Genomic DNA, 18,711 nt, shown 5'->3' on the forward strand with positions numbered 1-18,711 from the left:
CTAAAAGAAGGAAATCACCTGTTGATTTATATATATAGATCCCAGGGGACATTTTTGTGTTTGGGAGCTGTTTAAATGTGTAATTTGTGGAAGATTTTATTTTGTTGAACTATTAATATTGTATACAGAATCTGAGTTACTGTTGTTGGTCACAAACTAAAGAAATGAGACATCATTTTAGTTTTTACTGAATATTTGAAGCAAACTATAAAACTATATCACTTATTTTGTTGGATTACGTATTCTTGAATTCATATATTTGTAAAAATGATATGTCATATCGACAAGAATGTTGCTATTCCAACAATACCCTGAAATGTTGGGATATTATTCTAGGGCCATATCACCCACCCCTTTTACCTATCACTTTTTAAAAGCATGAATTGTAAGAATGTTCTGATAAATAGCTTGCAACAAATAACGCATTGAGAAAGGTTTATTTTCACAGTAAGAAAACATATAATGTAATGGAAATATAGAAGAAACAAATGTGCATTGTCCCAAAAAAAATCCCCCCCAGCCCACCTACTCAAAAAAGACCCCTCCGAAAAAAACATGTATGCAAGTAACCATATATTCTTTATATCCATTAGGATAATGGATAATCAGGGCATCATTCATTCCAAGTCGCAGCCAAGTCAGGCAACCTGACGTATTTCTTCAGGCAAACCAAGTTTGGGCTGATGCTGGGCCAGGTCCCTCTTAATAGGGCCCAGTGATGGTAGTGTAGCCAGAATGGGGCCAGATTATTTGGCGGAGCGTCATTCATCCCAAATCTCAGCCAATTAGGTGACCAGACGCGGCTTGAATTATGTCTTGTGGCGTACCGAGTTTGGGCCAATGCTGGGCCAAGTCATTTTGGCTACCTGGGATATGAACTATTAGTCACAAAGGAGGACTGAAGAGTGAATCATACCCTCATATGTGTTGACTCGGCAGGGATAACATCAGTCATCGAGAAATGTTGATCTACGGGAGAATAAATATTTGAAAGCAATATAGAATACCTGAGAGCCTTACTGCATTATATTCCATTATATTTTAATATCTTGAACCTGCTGTGTGAATTATGTGTCTTCCCTTACATAAATAAGATATTTCCACCATAAATTGGTGCATGAAAATTCACCAGAACGCAGGTAATAAAGTGTTTGATGTTCAAAATTGGACAAATTTGAGTGCAACACCACTGATGACTTACAACAAGGAGCTGTCTCTACACTCAGATAGACTCTTTTAATGTGGCATTATGGGTTCAAATTTTGAGCGTGGTTAGTATGAGTTCTCTTGTTTGAATTTGCATGGCTTCACTCTAAGCAGGAACAAAGCATGTGTTTAATATCAGGTGATTCGACTGCGCGCTGTCCCTCCTGTCAGTGAGTGACATGCTGCCCTTTACCTTACTCTGCTCTTCATTGGACTTTTGCAGTGCGTGCTCCCACAGCGGTAGGCTTTGTTGTTCCCAGCCTTCATTCCCACATTAAGAGTGCTGCTCAGTCCTGTGATGCGCCATTACACAGTGGACATGGAACATTTATTATTTCATCTCTTGAAGTATGTACAAACACATAAACATGGGGAGGTCTCCTTGGCTTTAATGCCTAGTTTAAAATATTTACCAGAAAAGTAATTAAATGTAATAAGTTACACTGATTTGTTAAAATAATTAAAGTAGTTACAAATTTATTACATTTTTAACAGGGCAACTCATTATCGGTAGCCTATTATAATTCAGAAGTAATCTTCCCAACACTGCTTTACACCAGTGTTTCCTCCTCACCAGCTTCTGTGCAGAACTATCCACCATGTCCAGCTTATTAAAATCCACAGCTCTGACCAGGTCGCTGGAGCTAATAGCTAAATCTGCACTCTGAGCTAAGCAGAAGGTTTTCTTCTTGAGATAATGAATTTTTCACTTCTGTGTTGGTGATTCATGCTGTTTAAGGTACAAAAACAGCTCACGTTGAGCTCCCAGTCAGAAGATCAACCTGTAAGGTGCAGTTCAACAGCTTACTTCGCACCCAAACAACAGTGTTTTAGGGGTTAGGGTTAATTGAGAGACTTCTGATATCAAATCCTCAAGCTAAGTTCAGGTCATAAACCTACAGAGTATGCATGAAAAGACCAAAAACAAGCAACACAAGTTTACAATCTCCAGTTGAAAATTATAACAAGCAAACTGTGCAGCTATAGTTGTGTGAAAAAAAGCATAAGAGCAAAGCCATAGCAGCAGCTTGAGAGATTAGTTATCACTAGAGATGCGCGATAATATTGGTACGTCATTGGTGTAGTATCTGACGTGCCACATGTTATGTGACGACCGGGGTCTTATATGATTAGTTAGGGGCCCAGGTCAAGATTTTATCATGGCTTAGGTCAAGGATAGATAAGTAAGATGAAAGGTTGGATTCCAGCTAGATTGTCTCTCTGTCACTTGTCACATTTTGTCTCAAAGTTCATCAAAACAGCCAACCTATATATGCAGGGTAAATTGAACCATTATTCAGAGCAGTTCATATTTGGCTTCGAACTCTCTCTCAGGCTTCCTAGGCGCTTGATTTGATGCTGTACTTCTTGTAATAAACCTTTCTATATATAAGCAAGACGGTACAGTGTCCTTCATCATCTTCACATCATCGCTATTCAATAAACAACATTGGTATCAGGCACTATTGGCTTTGAAATGAACTATTGGAATTGGATATCTGCAAAAAACCAATATTGTGCATCCCTAGTTATCATTGAACACTTTTTTTTTGCAATTATAAACTTACAGAAAGATTACTCTCGATAGGGGATCTGTTGGAGGTGCTACCCGCACAGCGAAAAAACTGACCCCAAACAGAGAAATGTGCGATCATTGTGAACATCTGGCCCCACACTAGAGGTGTGAAACTGAGTCAAGAAATGAAAGCTTCACTGGAGTTCTTTCCTTCTGTGCTCTCTCCATTGATTGTGACAATGATTTGACCCTTAAAAGTTAAATCAAAGAACAGACTGTGTGCCCAGATATCTAAAAGTAGACCACTTCTTCACGTCTAATAATCACACCGACAGTCAGAAAGTGAAGTAATAAAGTATTTAGATATGCACAGATCTGAACAGATACTAAAAACAACCACTTTTTTCAATAATATTTGGCTGTTGGCTAAAACATAGTACTCAATATTCACACATTTGAGATTCATACATCTCAAAAGTGCATGCAAAGTGGGCCGAGGGAGCTTTTTAGATTTTTGTTAAGAGCTTTTTTCATTCATTGCATTTCTCAAATTTGTTACTGCAATAACCTCCCGCTTTCTCTCCGCTATTTATTTCTACCCAGACCTACCGCCCAGTTACACAGCTAAGGAGGTTTTTACATCAGGAGCCAGGATCCGAGTGCACTTGACCACAACATTTAGTTTAGTTTGCTAAGTGTGAACATTGTGTACTACACTCAGATAGAGTACTCACCCCATACCTGGGTCTACTTGAAAAGGTCTCGAGTACAGTTCATGTGGACTCGGGCACAGTTCACATCAGGTGTGAACACCAACTGAACCAAAACACATAAGTGGGCTCCTATTTATCATGAGTAGAGTTGCATATCCTGTGAACTGATCAGCCATGGGTGATACAGTAGGAAGGCAGGCGAGGAGGTCGTTCTTGGCATTTTGCCCAAATGTAAACAGTAGGCGTAAAGCAAAGGTCAACGCCATTGTATTGGCGTGGGATCTTGCAATTCGTGCTCTTTTCTTCACTGTAGCAGCAACATAAACAAATATGATGACATACATGTACTTTTGCATGTAACATTACTGATAGGGATGCACCATTTTATCAGCTAAACATCAGTATCAACCAGTATTCACCTTGTTGAGTGCCATCGGCCTATCGACAGCAGTGGCCGATGTTTATCTGTTGTGTCAGATCAGTTTGTGCAGGCTAAATGTGTTGAGTATTAGCAGTTGGACTGGGACAACAGTAGCGAGCATACCCAGCCGCTGATTCGGACGTGACTCTGGCATGACATAAGAGGGCAACAGGTCAGGGCAACTGTGCTTGTGTGGTTTTCATGCCACCACTCTGGCATCAGCTATGACTTGTGGCATTATGTTTTCAGGTTTTCCATCCGTCCCATTCTCGTGAACACAATATCTCAAATTCGGCACAAACTTTACCTTGGACTCAACAATTAACTGATTGGATTTTGGTGGTCAAAGGTCAAGGTCAGTGTGACCTTGTCCGTCTCGTTGTCGTCAACATGATATCTCAAGAATGCCTTGAGGGAATTTCTTCAAATTTGGCACAAATGTTTACTTGGACTGGAGGATGAACTGATTAGATTTTGGTGGTCAAAGAGCAAAGCTCAAGGTTGCTGTGACCTTGCATCCATCTGATTCTTGTGAACGCAACATCTCAAGAACAGCTTGAGGGGATTTATTTAAATTCGGCACAAACTTTCCCTTGGACTCAACGATTAACTGATTGGATTTCGGTGGTCAAAGGTCAAGGTCAGTGTGACCTTGCATCTCTCTCATTCTCGTGAATGCGATATCTCAAGAACACCTTGAGAGAATTTCTTTAAATTTGACAAAACGTCCACTTTGACTGAAGAATGAACTGATTAGTATTTTGTGGTTAAGGGTCAACAGTCAAGGTCACTGTGACCTCACAAAATATGCAATTGACCATAACTCAAGAATTCATACGCTAGTTATGAAAAAATTTCACACAAATGTCAAGTAGGATAAAATAATGAAGTGATGACGTTTCATATCCAAAAGGTCAAAGGTCAGCTTCACTGTGACATCATAATGTTCCATAAAAAATACCTTTCTGGCCATTATCGAACATCATATCTCAGGAACAGAAGGAGAGACATTCAGTCAGATACTGAATTGGTGACACTAATCTTGGGTGTCCATCTTGAAACTGAGCTGATTATATAGATCTTCTGTGCTGCTGAGGGGAGGATGTGTGTACAGCATCCATGTTTTCACAGACATGGATATAAACTGTAACTGCAGCTTGACAGGTTCATGGAGGCTTACAACCACAGGGCAGTAATTCTATTTTTGCATATCGTACAGCCCTAAATGAAACTCACAATGTGAATGTCAGTGCATGCATGAATCCCAGAGAAGATAAACGGCTTCCCTGGGATTTACAGCAGAAAAGACAGTGAAAGGGTGGATCACCAGTCATTTTGTTTTCACGGTCACCTCCTTCCCTTCTTTTCTAAACCCTTTAACACAGAGACAAACTGAAAAGACAAAACCACTCTTTTTGTGATTTCTTACATCAGTGACTGCATGATTGCTTGATAAATTGTCTATAATGTCTGTTATTATGTCTATAAATGTACCAGTCAATTCATGCTTAACTTGTTTAATCACCACCCCAGTACGATCAGCGAATTCTCTCGCAATCAAGCTCTGCTGAAGCACTGTGCAACTTCAGCACAGAGTCTGCATGCTGACAGAAGAATTACACGCTTTTCAAGAAGAGCTGCATTGTGTGTGCGTGTGTGTGGTGAAAATGGAGAATTTGGACTCAAGATTGACTCATGTCGCTGAAAGAAGGAATTATTATTTTTTCTTGGCACCGTCTGTTCTTTCTTTACATGTAATTGATTAAATTTGGGTTTCAGAGGTGCTTAACAGAACACATCCAGTCATGCTAATGTGAGCACTCTCAAATGAGATGTTAGAAAAAGTAATTTAGGGACTCACTTGATAAACCACAAATCCAAGTGTGCCACATGCTGGTATAACAACAATTATGCAGACCGGAGTGATAAAGGGAGCGGTGTCACACTATTTTATCCTCCCCTCCTTCATTATTCCCTCATCTGCCTAATTAAAGGCTGTATTCTTGTAATTATCACCCACAAGGCTTTGTGATTTATTGGATTGATGATTTCTACTCCTTCAAATTGATTAACTGAGCGTTTAATGAGAAGTCAGTGTGTGACAGCTAAACCAAATTAATTACATTGATAATCCTTGAAAACACTACAGTAAATCAGACCCGCATTCTGAGTTGTGATTAGATTTCATCTGTCAGAAGAGTACAAATACTTCAGCTCTGCAGTAGCGCACACTATGTGAGTGTACCCAGTCTGATTGTCAACTAAAGTGCCCTCCCGTCCTCCTTCAGGTAAGGAGCAGGGCTCGAGCAGAGACGAGACCTCTGACGTGTCCACGAAGTGCCTGCCGTGCCGTGAGGGCTGCCCCTACTGCCGGGATGACACGCCTTGCCTGGTGCAGGAGGACGGCGCTCTGCGGCTCGCTGTGGCCTCCTTCCAGGGTCTGTGCATGGTGCTGGACCTGGCCAGCATGGTGGTGGTCTACCACTTCAGGAGGAAGAAGGTGAGTGGTGGATGCAAAGCAAATGCTCTTCATTTAAAGGGGAACATTTCAATTTTCAAAATCAGGACCATGTAGGAAAACTTCACCAACAAAATGGTAATTTTGTATATCAGTTACTCACCCTGTGTTATGTTGAATTCAGGAAGAAAACTTTAGTCAGAAGCTACAGGTCATATGTGCACTGAAATGCCTCTTTTTCCAACTGAGCAACAAAAAGCTAGCCATCTTTTATTGTATATTGGCTATATTGAAGATGTAGTGGACTGTTGGTGGAGTGGCTGTGATGTGAATCTTTCTACTGGCTACACCTGCAGCACACATACAGTGTAGGGTTGTGTGAATCACAGGAAAAACAAGACAATGAGCCATCGTTTTGGGATTGTGTGGGATTGTTTATTCAGTTTTTGGACACAGCACGGTTCTTTGAAACTTCAGTTTGAGTAGTATGGTTAATATCGAGAGACTGTGTCAGAGATAAGGGTACTAAACAACTGCTAGCTTGTACTTGTAATAAATGCTGATAGGGTCCATGACCGAAACTTGCAAATAAACTAGTTGCAACACATTCTCACTCCGACCTCATCATGTATCGACTTTTGGTCATGGACTTTCCACATCGAGATACGTCAGATACGACGTCTGACACCGTGTCAAGTTCTGCCTGTTCCATGCATTGTCTTCTTTCAGAATACACTTCTGTTTTCACTGGAGATGTTCAGTTTACATACAGTCTCTGTCAAAATAAATGCGCTACGTCTGTACAACACCGTAAATTCATGTTTTTTTCCTTCAACAATAAGAGCACGTGGTTAAGTTTAGGACAAAAGTGCAGGGTTTGACTTTACAATCTTTAAGGAAGCGAACACCGGCCTTCTGGGTGAAAGTCTGTGGTTGTTAGACCCATCCACAGCCCCTCCCACTCAAACTACCCAGACTTCCACCGCCTTAACATTTGTGGTGTCCTGCCACATTTCTGGGTGCTGTTAAACAATAATGGCTACCAGCAATGTATCATGCCAACGTGAAAGGACGGCTTTTTTCGTCAGTGATGCCGGAAGTCACTGACCAAGCACCAGTTTTTGACGACTATGGAGTGACACCAGGTTGACTAGTTGCCACATCAAGTGTAAATTGAATATAAAGTTCAGCAGTTGTAATTCAGAAGTAACTGAATGCTAGCTAACGTTACATACTTATTCATATTTCCTTCAGGCAAAGGAGGTGGAGAAAAATCCTCCTCATACATTAGAGTGACTGCGATCACTATTCATGCTAACATCCATGCTATTGCATTGACATGTACGCTACAATGGTAATCTGGATGCCCTGGTAATGGTTTACGCCTGACTATTAACCACACCCCCATTCTCTGTTTGAGAAAGAACATTAGCTGAAAAACAGGAAGTCACAGGGGCTTAAGTGGGACTTTCACAACAGCAAAACTATCAAAACATCTGTCTACAAACAAGTACAACTCTTGCAGTTTAATCCAAGTCTCATTTATTTAGTCATATGCTTAGTACTTTCCAAAAACATGTATTTTCACCTAAACTTTATTTAAAACACTTGCAACTCAGCTGAATAGAAAGCAGGGTCAGAGTTAAAACACAAACGGATGTTCAAAGCATTAAAAGCATTAAAAGCATCCAGAATTTTCTCCATTTTGGGATTCTTCTTTCACTATGGAGGTATGTGAGAAAAACAGTTTTCAGCCTGAGTTAAATGTAACTACGGTGCTGAATAATGGCTTTACAAATGATCATTTGTGGGTGAAGGATTCCTTAAAGGTTTCTTAATTAGGAGTACTACTGCTGAGCTAGTAAAAAGGGTAATATAATGTCCTCTGTGGCTCTGGGGGGAGCTTAAATTTAAATGGTGTCATCAGGGGTTATTTTAAATTGGAGGAGACAGTTTTTAGCAGAACTTATGCATTTGAAACTTGGGGGTATGGAGTTTGAAAAGCTGGGCATCTACCAGGTAAAGAGGGTAAATGCAGTCATGTTACATGGACTGATTTAAGCATGCATCTCCTGTTTTTGTGCGAGCTCCTGGCTGGCTCTGGCAGACTTACAGTCCACCTTTGTTCAACTCTGACCATACATATGTGTACAGTCTGCCCATAGAAACACTTATGTTTGGAAATGTAAAGGTCATTGCCCACTCCCAGTAGTAGGCTACAATAATACATTACCAGGCTACAGTCTGCAGTAGCTCCACTCAGTTTTTATTTTTATTTTAACCATGACATCAAATCCTTTTTGGGGCCAAGAACGGAGCAGTTTCATATAACAGAAAGCTAATGTGGCCATGCCCCAATAAAGAGCGATTACCGAGCTGCATTTATGAGAATTGCAGGTTAAAAGTTTTTGGAGCTTAACCCATACAAAATACTAGTCAGAAAATCTCACCCTCTGCTGCTTCAGTTTTTGGACATTTCTTCTGTCATTCATGAGTCCCCAGACTTTAGAGGAATGCACTACTAAATCCCCAGAGCACTCTTTAAATTACTCAGCTAACAGTAGCTGGAAATATCCCGTGTGTGTGTAAAATATGTGTACCCATTTAACTGGGAGAAGGTGAAGGATCAAAGGTGAAAGCTGAGGTTAATGGCAGTGATAACCATTGTGCAGTGGCTCACCTGACCCCGCCACAGTGCTTGAATGGTGCCAGAAGCTGTTACAGACAATCTCGACATTAAACCAGACTTAATTACAGATGAAAGGCAAACAATCCCTCCATGCGCCGGCTCACACAGTAAATTGTGGTAAAATTAGACAAGTTTCAGCAGTTCTATTTCACACAGCCCTCAAAGGGCTCCATGGATATAACACTCACTGGATGTCAGTGAAATAAAGAAGCAGGTCGGATAAATAAACATTAATTTGCTTTAAATCTGTGTTTGAAAATATAAATATTTTGCTGGTTTTGCTGGTTCTCAGAAGCCCTTTTTTTTTTTTTTTTACACAGAGATCGCTTTATAGGGCTGCTACGAAGTCCCTTCTCTATGCTGCGTTTGTATTTTTACACAGAAGCAAACAGCAACAATGGTGTAACATGGCAATATCAATTATTTGACGTTCTCGTTATATGGAGGCTGATCTTGTGCTTACCTCGGATAGTAAGGAGCTCCCTGATATTGTTGTCTTCCTAATTGGCAGACTTTTGACTGCTGTTCTTCTTTGAGTTAACTGCTAACTGCTAGCTACTTTTTAAATCTCCCAGCTGTAGGTCGCATACATAACATGTCTTCAAAATGTCACACCTGTCCCATCCTGCCTGCTGTTCTTTTGCACCTCCGCTGCTGGCTTAAAGGCGAGACAACTCTGTCCCCTCATTCAGTGATTGTACCTTTTATAAAGAACAGCAAGGCAGAACTATGGCGCGTTATTCTCGCCTTGAACAGGCAGTGTAAAAGGCTATAGAAATACGTGAAATGGATACAAAATCTAAAAAGTGCATTACCAGCTGTTGGGCATGAAATGTGAAAAATTACGTGCTGGCAACACAAAAGCAGTGCCAGTGCAATTTTGTCGTGGTGGACACACAAAGAACAAGAATGTCCACATAGGGCAGGCAGGTGGGCAGGGCAGTGAATGGGTCAAACAAACATGTGTTACAACCAACAAGGTGATCCCAAACGCAGGACACAGACTCGGAAAGAGAGTGGTAACAAATGAGGTTTTGATGCCAGGATAATGAATATGCCCATAGAGGAAAATCCAGGGGGTGGAGGCTGATGGCAGGGAAGCAAATCGAGGTTGGAGGAGTTTGGCTGGCTAGGAGCGTGGCAGAAGGTCAAACAGGCAGGCAGGCAGGCAGGCAGGTAGGTAGGTGGTGATCCTATGACAGAGAAAAACACAAGGTAAGTATCCACAAAAAAATACCCAAGCAAAAGTCTAAGTTGAAGTCACAGTTCAACAGCAGCTTGAAGTATGACTGTACCACAGTGGTAGACACAACAATCTGGTGAGGACTGGAGAGTGTTTTATACTGCAGGGTTAATTACTGGATTGTTCTCAGGTGAGCAGCGGGGAGCAGGTGAGTTGAATGAATGTAATCAGGAACCCAGGAGAGTGAGGGAGACACACAGAGAGACATACGAGGGGAGGGGAAACAGAGGACAAGAAAAAACATAGGGAAACCAGTGACATGGCCAGGGCCAACATGGACTTTCAACCAGTAGACCGCTGTTTGTGTCCATAAACCAAAAGTTTATGTAGTCAAGTAACTTTACAGACTTATAGACTTTTAACTAGGCAAAGTGTTTTACATAGGTACCTTTGGTAAGTAGCAAAGTACGTAAGTTTACATCACTGACAGTTATTTTAACTGAAACCATTTTTCTGAACCTGAATCTGACTATTTCACAACAAAACTGTGACCATTCAAAATAGACTTTGCACCGTATTACTTTTTAGGGCTTTTTTTTTTTTTTGCGTTTACTATAGATCAGCTTGAGAGTGACAGGTAAATGGAGATGGAGAGAGGGGATGAGACACTGCAAAGGGCCATGGGTAGGAATCAAACCTGGGCTGCTGCCAAGGACGAAGTGAGCCAGAGGTCTTCCCACCAGCACATAATTTGAACTTATTTGATGGCCACCACCACATAATGTGTTGTTTTGAGGTTGTGTCTACTACACATATTTCTGTGATACTTTGTTGTGCTTTGATACTGCACACAGGGGCCAAACTCATTAATGTCTTTAAGATGATCCATCTTATCCTTTATGTTTTTGTTTTTTTAAACGGTGACATAAGACACAATGGTACCTGAACCCTCAATTTGAATCCACACAGATTTGCAGCAGAGTGGTTGCATAATATCCACACTGCTAAAAGAATAAAATGAAATAAATATGAGATCCTCACTGTGTAGGATAATTACAACCTCTCTTCAGGCAAAGTTCAGTCGAATCTTTCCCGGTGTGCTATTTATAGACATTGTGTTGTTGCTTCAAAATCTCCCACATTTCTTCAGTTCACAAGAAATGTCCCTGGAGCCCTTTGAATTTACATAAAAAACATAGAAAATCCTCCAGGAGGTAATGTGGGTAATTAAATCCAACCCAGAAAAGGTGCTGTCGTCACTTATATTCTTGTTTCAGGGGAAGGCAAAACATTAGCGCATATATATTTATATATTGAACTGCTCTTTGTGTTTGTTTGCTTCGAAATAAGCACTGATTTATTGTTTGCATTTGCCTGCTATTCCTCACAGTGTTCACTTCAAACAAACAGTGATGTCAGATTTACAGCAGCAGGATTTGATGCATTGTTTTGACATGGCGCCAAATCACTAAGCTGAGCAAAGACCTTCATCTGATAACTTCAGACAGACTATAATATTTCAAGCTCCATCAGCGCACCAACCCACACATAAATCACTTCATCCCTGTCAGTGATTGATTGATTGGTTGATTGATGTTTTTTCTGTTGTCTCTCTTTCCCCATCAACAGAGCATCCGCACATCTGGTCTCATTCTACTGGAAGCCATCTTGTTTGGGGCTTTACTGCTCTACTTCCCAGTAAGTCTGCCTTCTGATCTGAACTGACACCCACAATTTACTCAGTCTTTTACTGCTTCAGTTCCTGCTTCGTCCACATTAAAAGGTACAGTACACAAGAATTGTTGGTTATTTTTTGTGAACACAACACTGAGTGTACGAACACTGTAAGCTACTGTTGTAGGAACGTTACATTTGTTTTAATGTAAGTCAACACTTCAGCAGGCTAACTAAGCTAACCACCGGCATCTGCCTGTCCAGCAGAAAATACACCAGTTCCTCCTTATTGCTCTTTATCCTCATCCTCTCCTTCAGTGCTTGCCAGTGAAAATGAAAATTGAAAGTCAACCCTAGATTCACCCTCGTTTTGGAACGAGCTTCATCTGCTTGGCGTTTCACCTCACTATGTTTGCGTTTTTTCAGTATGTCCGCAATGTTCTTAGCTTTCTGTTAAATGCATGATTTAGAGGACTGCATGTACAGGAACGTAATTTCGTGACTTACTACTTACTCGGGCATGTATGGTGAGAGCATTTACGTGTGAGGGCCGGAGCTGACACACACCCTGCAGGAATGTGCGGTAATAGATAACACTCTCTGCGGGAGTGAATGTTAATGGTCAGAAATTCAGTGAGAGCGGAATTAGGATAACAGCCCCACACAGGGCTCTGGCGTGATGCGTACGGTCTGGCACCAGTCGCTACCTTTTTATAAAGTCCCAACATCACCTGGACGCTGTGCCCAAGATTGCCCCCCCACAGCACATTAAGAAGAAAATAATAAGATACAGGTAGAGAGCAGAGCCTCTGCAGAGAAAAGACACACACACTTCTAGCGGGTCATACATGATGAGTGAGAGGGATTACTTTTGTATGAGTCAGTCTATACATTATTTTTATGAAAATCCAGCATATTATACCTTTAAAATGTCATGCCTGATTTAGTTACATCAGTGGTTAGTGATGGTCACAGTGTGCTTTAGTACTACAGGCCCCAGAATTCCAATTCCACGAATGCTGTCAGCCCTTAACCACGGTCACAGATACATCACGTATCCTGTGGCAGCCTCACAGTAAAAGCCGCGTTTCAGCAGTTAAGTGGTTTGAATATGAGGCAGCTATAGAAGGAAATGTTGGGTTTGCATCAACAGTAACTTAATACAGCTCTGATACAGCTGTTGGAGAGATTAATTTACATTCATGCTTGATCACATGTGCATTATGTCCTGTTAATCCCTGCCTGCGTGTGAAATGTGGCAGTGGGGGACTCTGCCATGAATGATGCTGGCTACTGCAGAAAAAATGGTCACCTTGAGTAGTATCAAAAATGGGGCTCAAGTTCTTAAAAATTTTAAGTATTGTATCTTTAAAATGAGGGAGAGGTCAAGGTGTACATTTTAAATTTTTTCCAAGAAAATGAAGCCTTGTACATCTTGTTGAAAGCTGATTCCTGGGGCGCTGAGCAGCTCACCTGAGGTCTGTACTACAAAGCAGGATTTGGAGTTAGTGAACTTCAGGGTTAACTCTGGGTTTTCAGTACTGCGAAGCTGGTTCTCTTTTTACTGAGATAAATCACCATGCTAACTGATGCTGAACAGCTAACTTGCTCCAGCGCAGAAAAAAAGTATCCACAGACAAAACAGTCCTGAGTCCTCAGGTAAAATAAGAGTGAACTATATATTGTTTTAGGTCAGTAGAATCATTTCATTGTTCCAGGGCTCTTTCCACTGGTTTTAAACAGAGCTCCTAACAAACAGATTGTTTACACACTAAACACATGATTTTAACTTATGCAAAGTTTATTTTAGTCCACAGTGACAGTGTTGATAATTGACACTCTGATTCATCACTGCAGCTCAAAATAACGAGACACCTGTGTGATGAGAAATAGGATAAAACAAATAATATTTCATTAGTAAAATAATCCACACTGTTAATTTGCTCCTGTTATTATAAATGGAACATTTCAGTCAGACAGACCTTGTCAGTCATTAACTACTTTTACACTCTTTACTTCAGCAGCAGAAACAGTCTGGTGTTACTTTAAAGTGTTTTATGTGACATATTTAGAGGAGTTTCATCTTCATCCATCTAAACAGCAAAAAATACTGTATACAAATGTCACATATAGCTCAGTGACACCTACACGTAATTTAAGATAAGGCCGACGATGACTTTTTGGATAGCATTTTCAACATTTTACAACATTTTCCGTTAAAAGATTACAGAGTGTCGTTTACAACCCACGCCGCTGACATTTTACTGTCTCACAGTCCCACACACTTTCAGCACTGTTTCATCTCATATTATATGAAGCAGCCAGCTTCACTCATGATTGTGATGATGTCACTCATAATTAACACCCCCACTTCTCTCACATGAACGTGCTCGTGGCTGGATAGGAAAACCCAGAGTTGACTGAACTGGTTGATAACCAGCTTTGTAGTACCGGTTATCCAGACGGCTGATGTTGGGGTTAGTCAAGCCAGATAACGAAAAGATATCCTGGGTAAGCTGAACTGGCTTCGTAGTACAGGCCTCTGATAGAGCAGGTGCCCCATGTACAAAGGCGGTGTCCTTGCCACAGCAGCTGTAGGTTCGGTTCCAACCTGTAGGCCCTTGCTGCATGTCATCCCCTCTCTCTCCCCCTTTCATTCTTAACACTGTTCTGTTAATTAAAGGCAAAAAAACCCCCAAAATAATCTTTAAAAATAAAAGAGAAAGACATTCCTGCTCCTTCTGTTCATAATAAAACACAGTACTCTGTAAACAAGACAGTAAATTCTGCCTCCTACTTCTTCAGTTGCATTTGGATGTTGTTACAGTCCTGTATTTCTGATCACTGTCTGGACAAAAACAAAGAGTTAGACATCACAGTTAGTGTGCATGTACAGTACAAGTTTGTCTTATTGTGCATGCTGCCTGTGGCTTGGCAGCTTTTCTGCTATCTGTATGTGTGAGCATGTCCAGGTGGGAAGGTGCCAGCGTGCATTGTATAGGTGTGTATTTACACTTGTGCTTGCAGCCCACAGTGCACCTGGGGTGCCGCGTCTGAAGCTCATCTTTAGCAGGGAAACAGATGGAAGAAACCTGAGCGCCATATAACAAGGAGATCAGATGTAACCGGGGAATTCGCTCCCTTCACATACTTGCACAGACTGCCAACTGTGAGGCAGTGCTCTGCTCAAACACAAGGCCCGATGGCTGGATGTTAGCCATTTTTAAGAAGGAAAAAAAACAATCTGTTGAGAAGAAAAAGCTTCAGAGCGCTCGGCTGACTCTTGGGATAAAGGTTTTTGTTCTTATTCTAAAGTTACTGGAGTGTTACCGAGAGAAAGACATTTGCATTAGAATAGAAAGCCTGGTAGTTTTGGTGCAGCAGATAAAGAGCTGCAGGTATTGTAGGTTTGTCCTTACGTGACCACACTTTGCATATATTTCTGCTGTGGTGCTCAGAAATGGATTTTGCATCCACCCTCTCCCCCCATTCACCCCAAGGATATCTCCAGCACCAAAAATAGCTCCCCAAAAATACCCTGCCACTCTCTTATGTTCACACACACTTGGATACACTCAAGGGTCCCTTCCTCCCTTTGCTCTGCCCCATCTCCATCTTTCTTCCTGCATTCCTTAGCACCTTGCCTGCCTGTCTCTACCTTTCCCCTGTCCCCCCGCCTTCCCCCATGTTTTCCTTTCATTACCCCTCTGCGTGTTCTCTCGCCATCTCACCTTTGTGTCTGTCTCCTCTCCCGCAGTCTTAACGTTTGTTGCTGCTGCTGTTTCTTTGTTGCTGCCACCACAAGCTTTCTCAGCTAAGCCTGGCGCAGCTGCTCCGCTCTGGTGCTCGATGCATTTTTAAACAGTCCATCAAGTTCTAGCACAACTTGTTTTAAAAATACATCTGCTGATTAATTGATGGAGGAGGCATGGGAGGTTGGATGCGAACCAGGAGGGCCACCTCCTCTTCTGAGCGGTATAAAAATGTGGCTTTTTATTGTGCAGTCCCCTGTGACTTTGTAGTCCACATGGGTAGCACTGCAGAAAGGGTGTGTTTCTGTCTGCCTGTCTCTGTGTATGTTTGTGTATGTGTGTGTGTGCATATATATATAGGAAGGAGTTGCTTTAAGTCCTGACATTTTCCTGCGATCGTGTGCATGTGCATTTGTGCATGGATTTGCATTTCTGCATTTATGCATGTGGGTGTAGGAAACAGCGTGGCCTACTTTTACCTCTTATTTGTGGAGGTGATTTATTGTTTTCGTTCGTCATGTAGAGACCAGAGAGCTGCAAGGCTGGATGTTTTCTCAGGAGGCAAAAAGACAGAGGTGCCAGGGAGGATGCTAATCCTAACCACAGGTTACCATGAGAGTAAGACACAGAGAGGCAGGAGCAAAGACACCGAACGTAAGACAGAGAGAGCAAATGTGTGGTGAATTGTTGCACTCTTAAGGGTTGGCAACATTAAATCTGTCTATTGTTCTCTTCATCTGTGCTAACCACTTTCATTTATTTGTGTATTTGTCTGCTTTGTTGTATCCTTTTTTCCACCAAAAATAGCATCTATGCAGGTTTTTTAAACACAGGAAAACACGCTAAAAATAGGCAATAGTCTCCTTTCCCATGGCCAGCAGATGAGTATGCCTCTCTGTTTTTTCTGGTGTGTCATGTTCAGTGTCATGAACAGGCTAGAAAACAGGGTTAGTAAACAGTCGAAACCAGAATGTAGGCAAGTGAAACATTACAGCTGTTGCGTCTTTTTTATATCTGCTGCCTATTCAGTCTCTGTTAAAGTCGATGCTGACTAATTTTGACGATGTTCTAGCACTGCTTTGATGGAGGCAGACAGAATTTGTGGCCGATGTGATTAACAGTCACAGAAGTTAGCGACAGTCACACTGGATAAGGTGCGAAAACCAGAGGGGTGTAAATCACAAGTGCCCAGGGGCGGAAATCCCGGGGGGGGGGACAGGGGGGACATGACCCCCCCTTCAGTAAAGCTGTCCCCCCCTAGAATAATTTGAGACACAGTTAATAATTTTTGAACAATGCAGTAGTATTTATTAAAAGCACAATGTAAGCGGTGCTCATTATAATCGCGCAATAATGTGCTATTTAAATCTTAAAAGATTTAGTCCCCCCCTCCCATTCCTAGTAGTGGTATATCCCACACTCTTTCCAACGGCCGGGGCTGCTTGGCAGCAGTAGCAGCGTGTGGCTGGACCCGCTGTCCACATCGTGCATCGCAGGGTAAGATGTACACTCACACAGACACAGTTTAAGTTACACAAGTTACAACACATCCCATTTACTGTTACAACAAGCCCCAGGCCCAGGCTGACAATATAAACTGTCTGCAACATTTCTCCTGCATTGTTCAAAAGCCTACTCAATTACGAGTGCTGCTAAGCTAAAAGCTAATGATTAAGCTCAGAGTTTAGTGATAGTCAGAGAGGACAGGAGAGAAAGTAGAGGGAGAGGACAGGACAAGAGCAGTCAGTGGCAGAGCGGCTCATAGCTATGGGTACCTGTCTGTAGGCTCTCCACCTGTCAGTGAGACAAACATGAAAGACGTGCAGACGAGGAGCGGTCATTACGCGCGACAATTACGCATGGTTGTGGCGGAGTTTAGCTAATGGGTACCTGTCTGTAGGCTCTCCACCTGTCAGTGAAACAAACATGAAAGATGTGCAGTCTAATTGACAAGGAGCGGTCATTACGCGCGACTATTATGCACGGTTGTGAGGTGCACAGCGGCAGATCTCACAGCACACTGTTTATAAACCAGTTTACCAGTTTAATTGCAGGAAATGTTTAGTTTTAGTTTTAGTTTACTTAGTATAGACATTCACTCTGCCTGTTGGAGAGATAGAGAGAAGATTAAAGCATCAAATTGCGGTAAAAGATGTTGTATAAAAGACAGGCTACAACTTTTTTTCCTTGTCCCCCCCCTGGAATTATTCTCTAAAATTTTACTGTTTATTGTCCCCCCCAACTATGAAATGGGATTTTCGCCCCTGCTAGTGCCATATCACAAAGTCTGCCATGTTACGATTTTGATTTGTTTTAATTCAGGGGCCTGCGATCGATATGAGACGATAACAATAAATATCCTTATTGTCTCTTTCTCGGCTGCTTGCTGTTCCCTGCCTGACGCTAGGCCACAAGCACTGTTTTTGAATGTTTAGGAAGGAGGTGGGCTTGTATGGAATTGGTGACACAGACGTGCAAAGTGTGTTTTAAGATAAAGGTGTATCATAAAGATGACGATTTGTGTCGATGTTTTCATTTTGCATCAGTGACATTGGATCGTTGATCATTGCATTGATACGCTGATCCATGTATCGATGTATCGTTACATCCCTAAAAATTAGCGTGACCACTCAGGTGTCCTGTTTCCAGCAGTGACGATCAGAGCTAGAGCCATAAATACCCGTGATTTGTTCTGGGAATAAATGCCGCTCGGAGCCATTCATTTTCTGTAAGAAACAGAAAGACATCACCATCAGAAGCAGTAACATGATGTTTTAAGAAAGGATAATTAGTGTTTAAAGAGGGACAGTGAGTTAACTGTTCTTATGTTGACGGGCAAATAATTCCAGTCAGAGGGAGCTTTGAATTGAAAGGCATGTCTGCCCATTTCTCTGTTAGTTGTGGGAACTAAGAACTAAGGTTGTTGAGTATGTCTAAGTGAGTATGAGGATATATGTGGTGTTAGGTATTGTTTTAAATAAGAAAGATAAGTAAAGTTGATATATTTGAAATTGCACTGGAGCCAATGGTGTCTTCAAGTGCTGAGTGGTAACCAGTTCAAAGTTTCATACAAATAGCAGTGATGAGTTCGGCATGGAC

The 18,711-nt window shown here is 41.6% G+C and overlaps 1 protein-coding gene across 1 annotated transcript in view; it reads left to right on the forward strand.

Moving 5' to 3' along the window:
* gpr158b (G protein-coupled receptor 158b) overlaps window positions 1-18,711 on the forward strand; it is a 139,801-nt gene that overhangs the window by 71,927 nt on the left and 49,163 nt on the right. The window contains exons 4-5 of the mRNA XM_033649587.2: window positions 6,145-6,356; window positions 11,816-11,884. Coding sequence (XP_033505478.2) covers window positions 6,145-6,356; window positions 11,816-11,884 — 281 coding nt within the window. The remainder of the gene's footprint in view (window positions 1-6,144; window positions 6,357-11,815; window positions 11,885-18,711) is intronic.

The sequence above is a fragment of the Epinephelus lanceolatus genome, chromosome 12 (assembly GCF_041903045.1).
Source record: "Epinephelus lanceolatus isolate andai-2023 chromosome 12, ASM4190304v1, whole genome shotgun sequence".
Taxonomy (NCBI): domain Eukaryota; kingdom Metazoa; phylum Chordata; class Actinopteri; order Perciformes; family Serranidae; genus Epinephelus; species Epinephelus lanceolatus.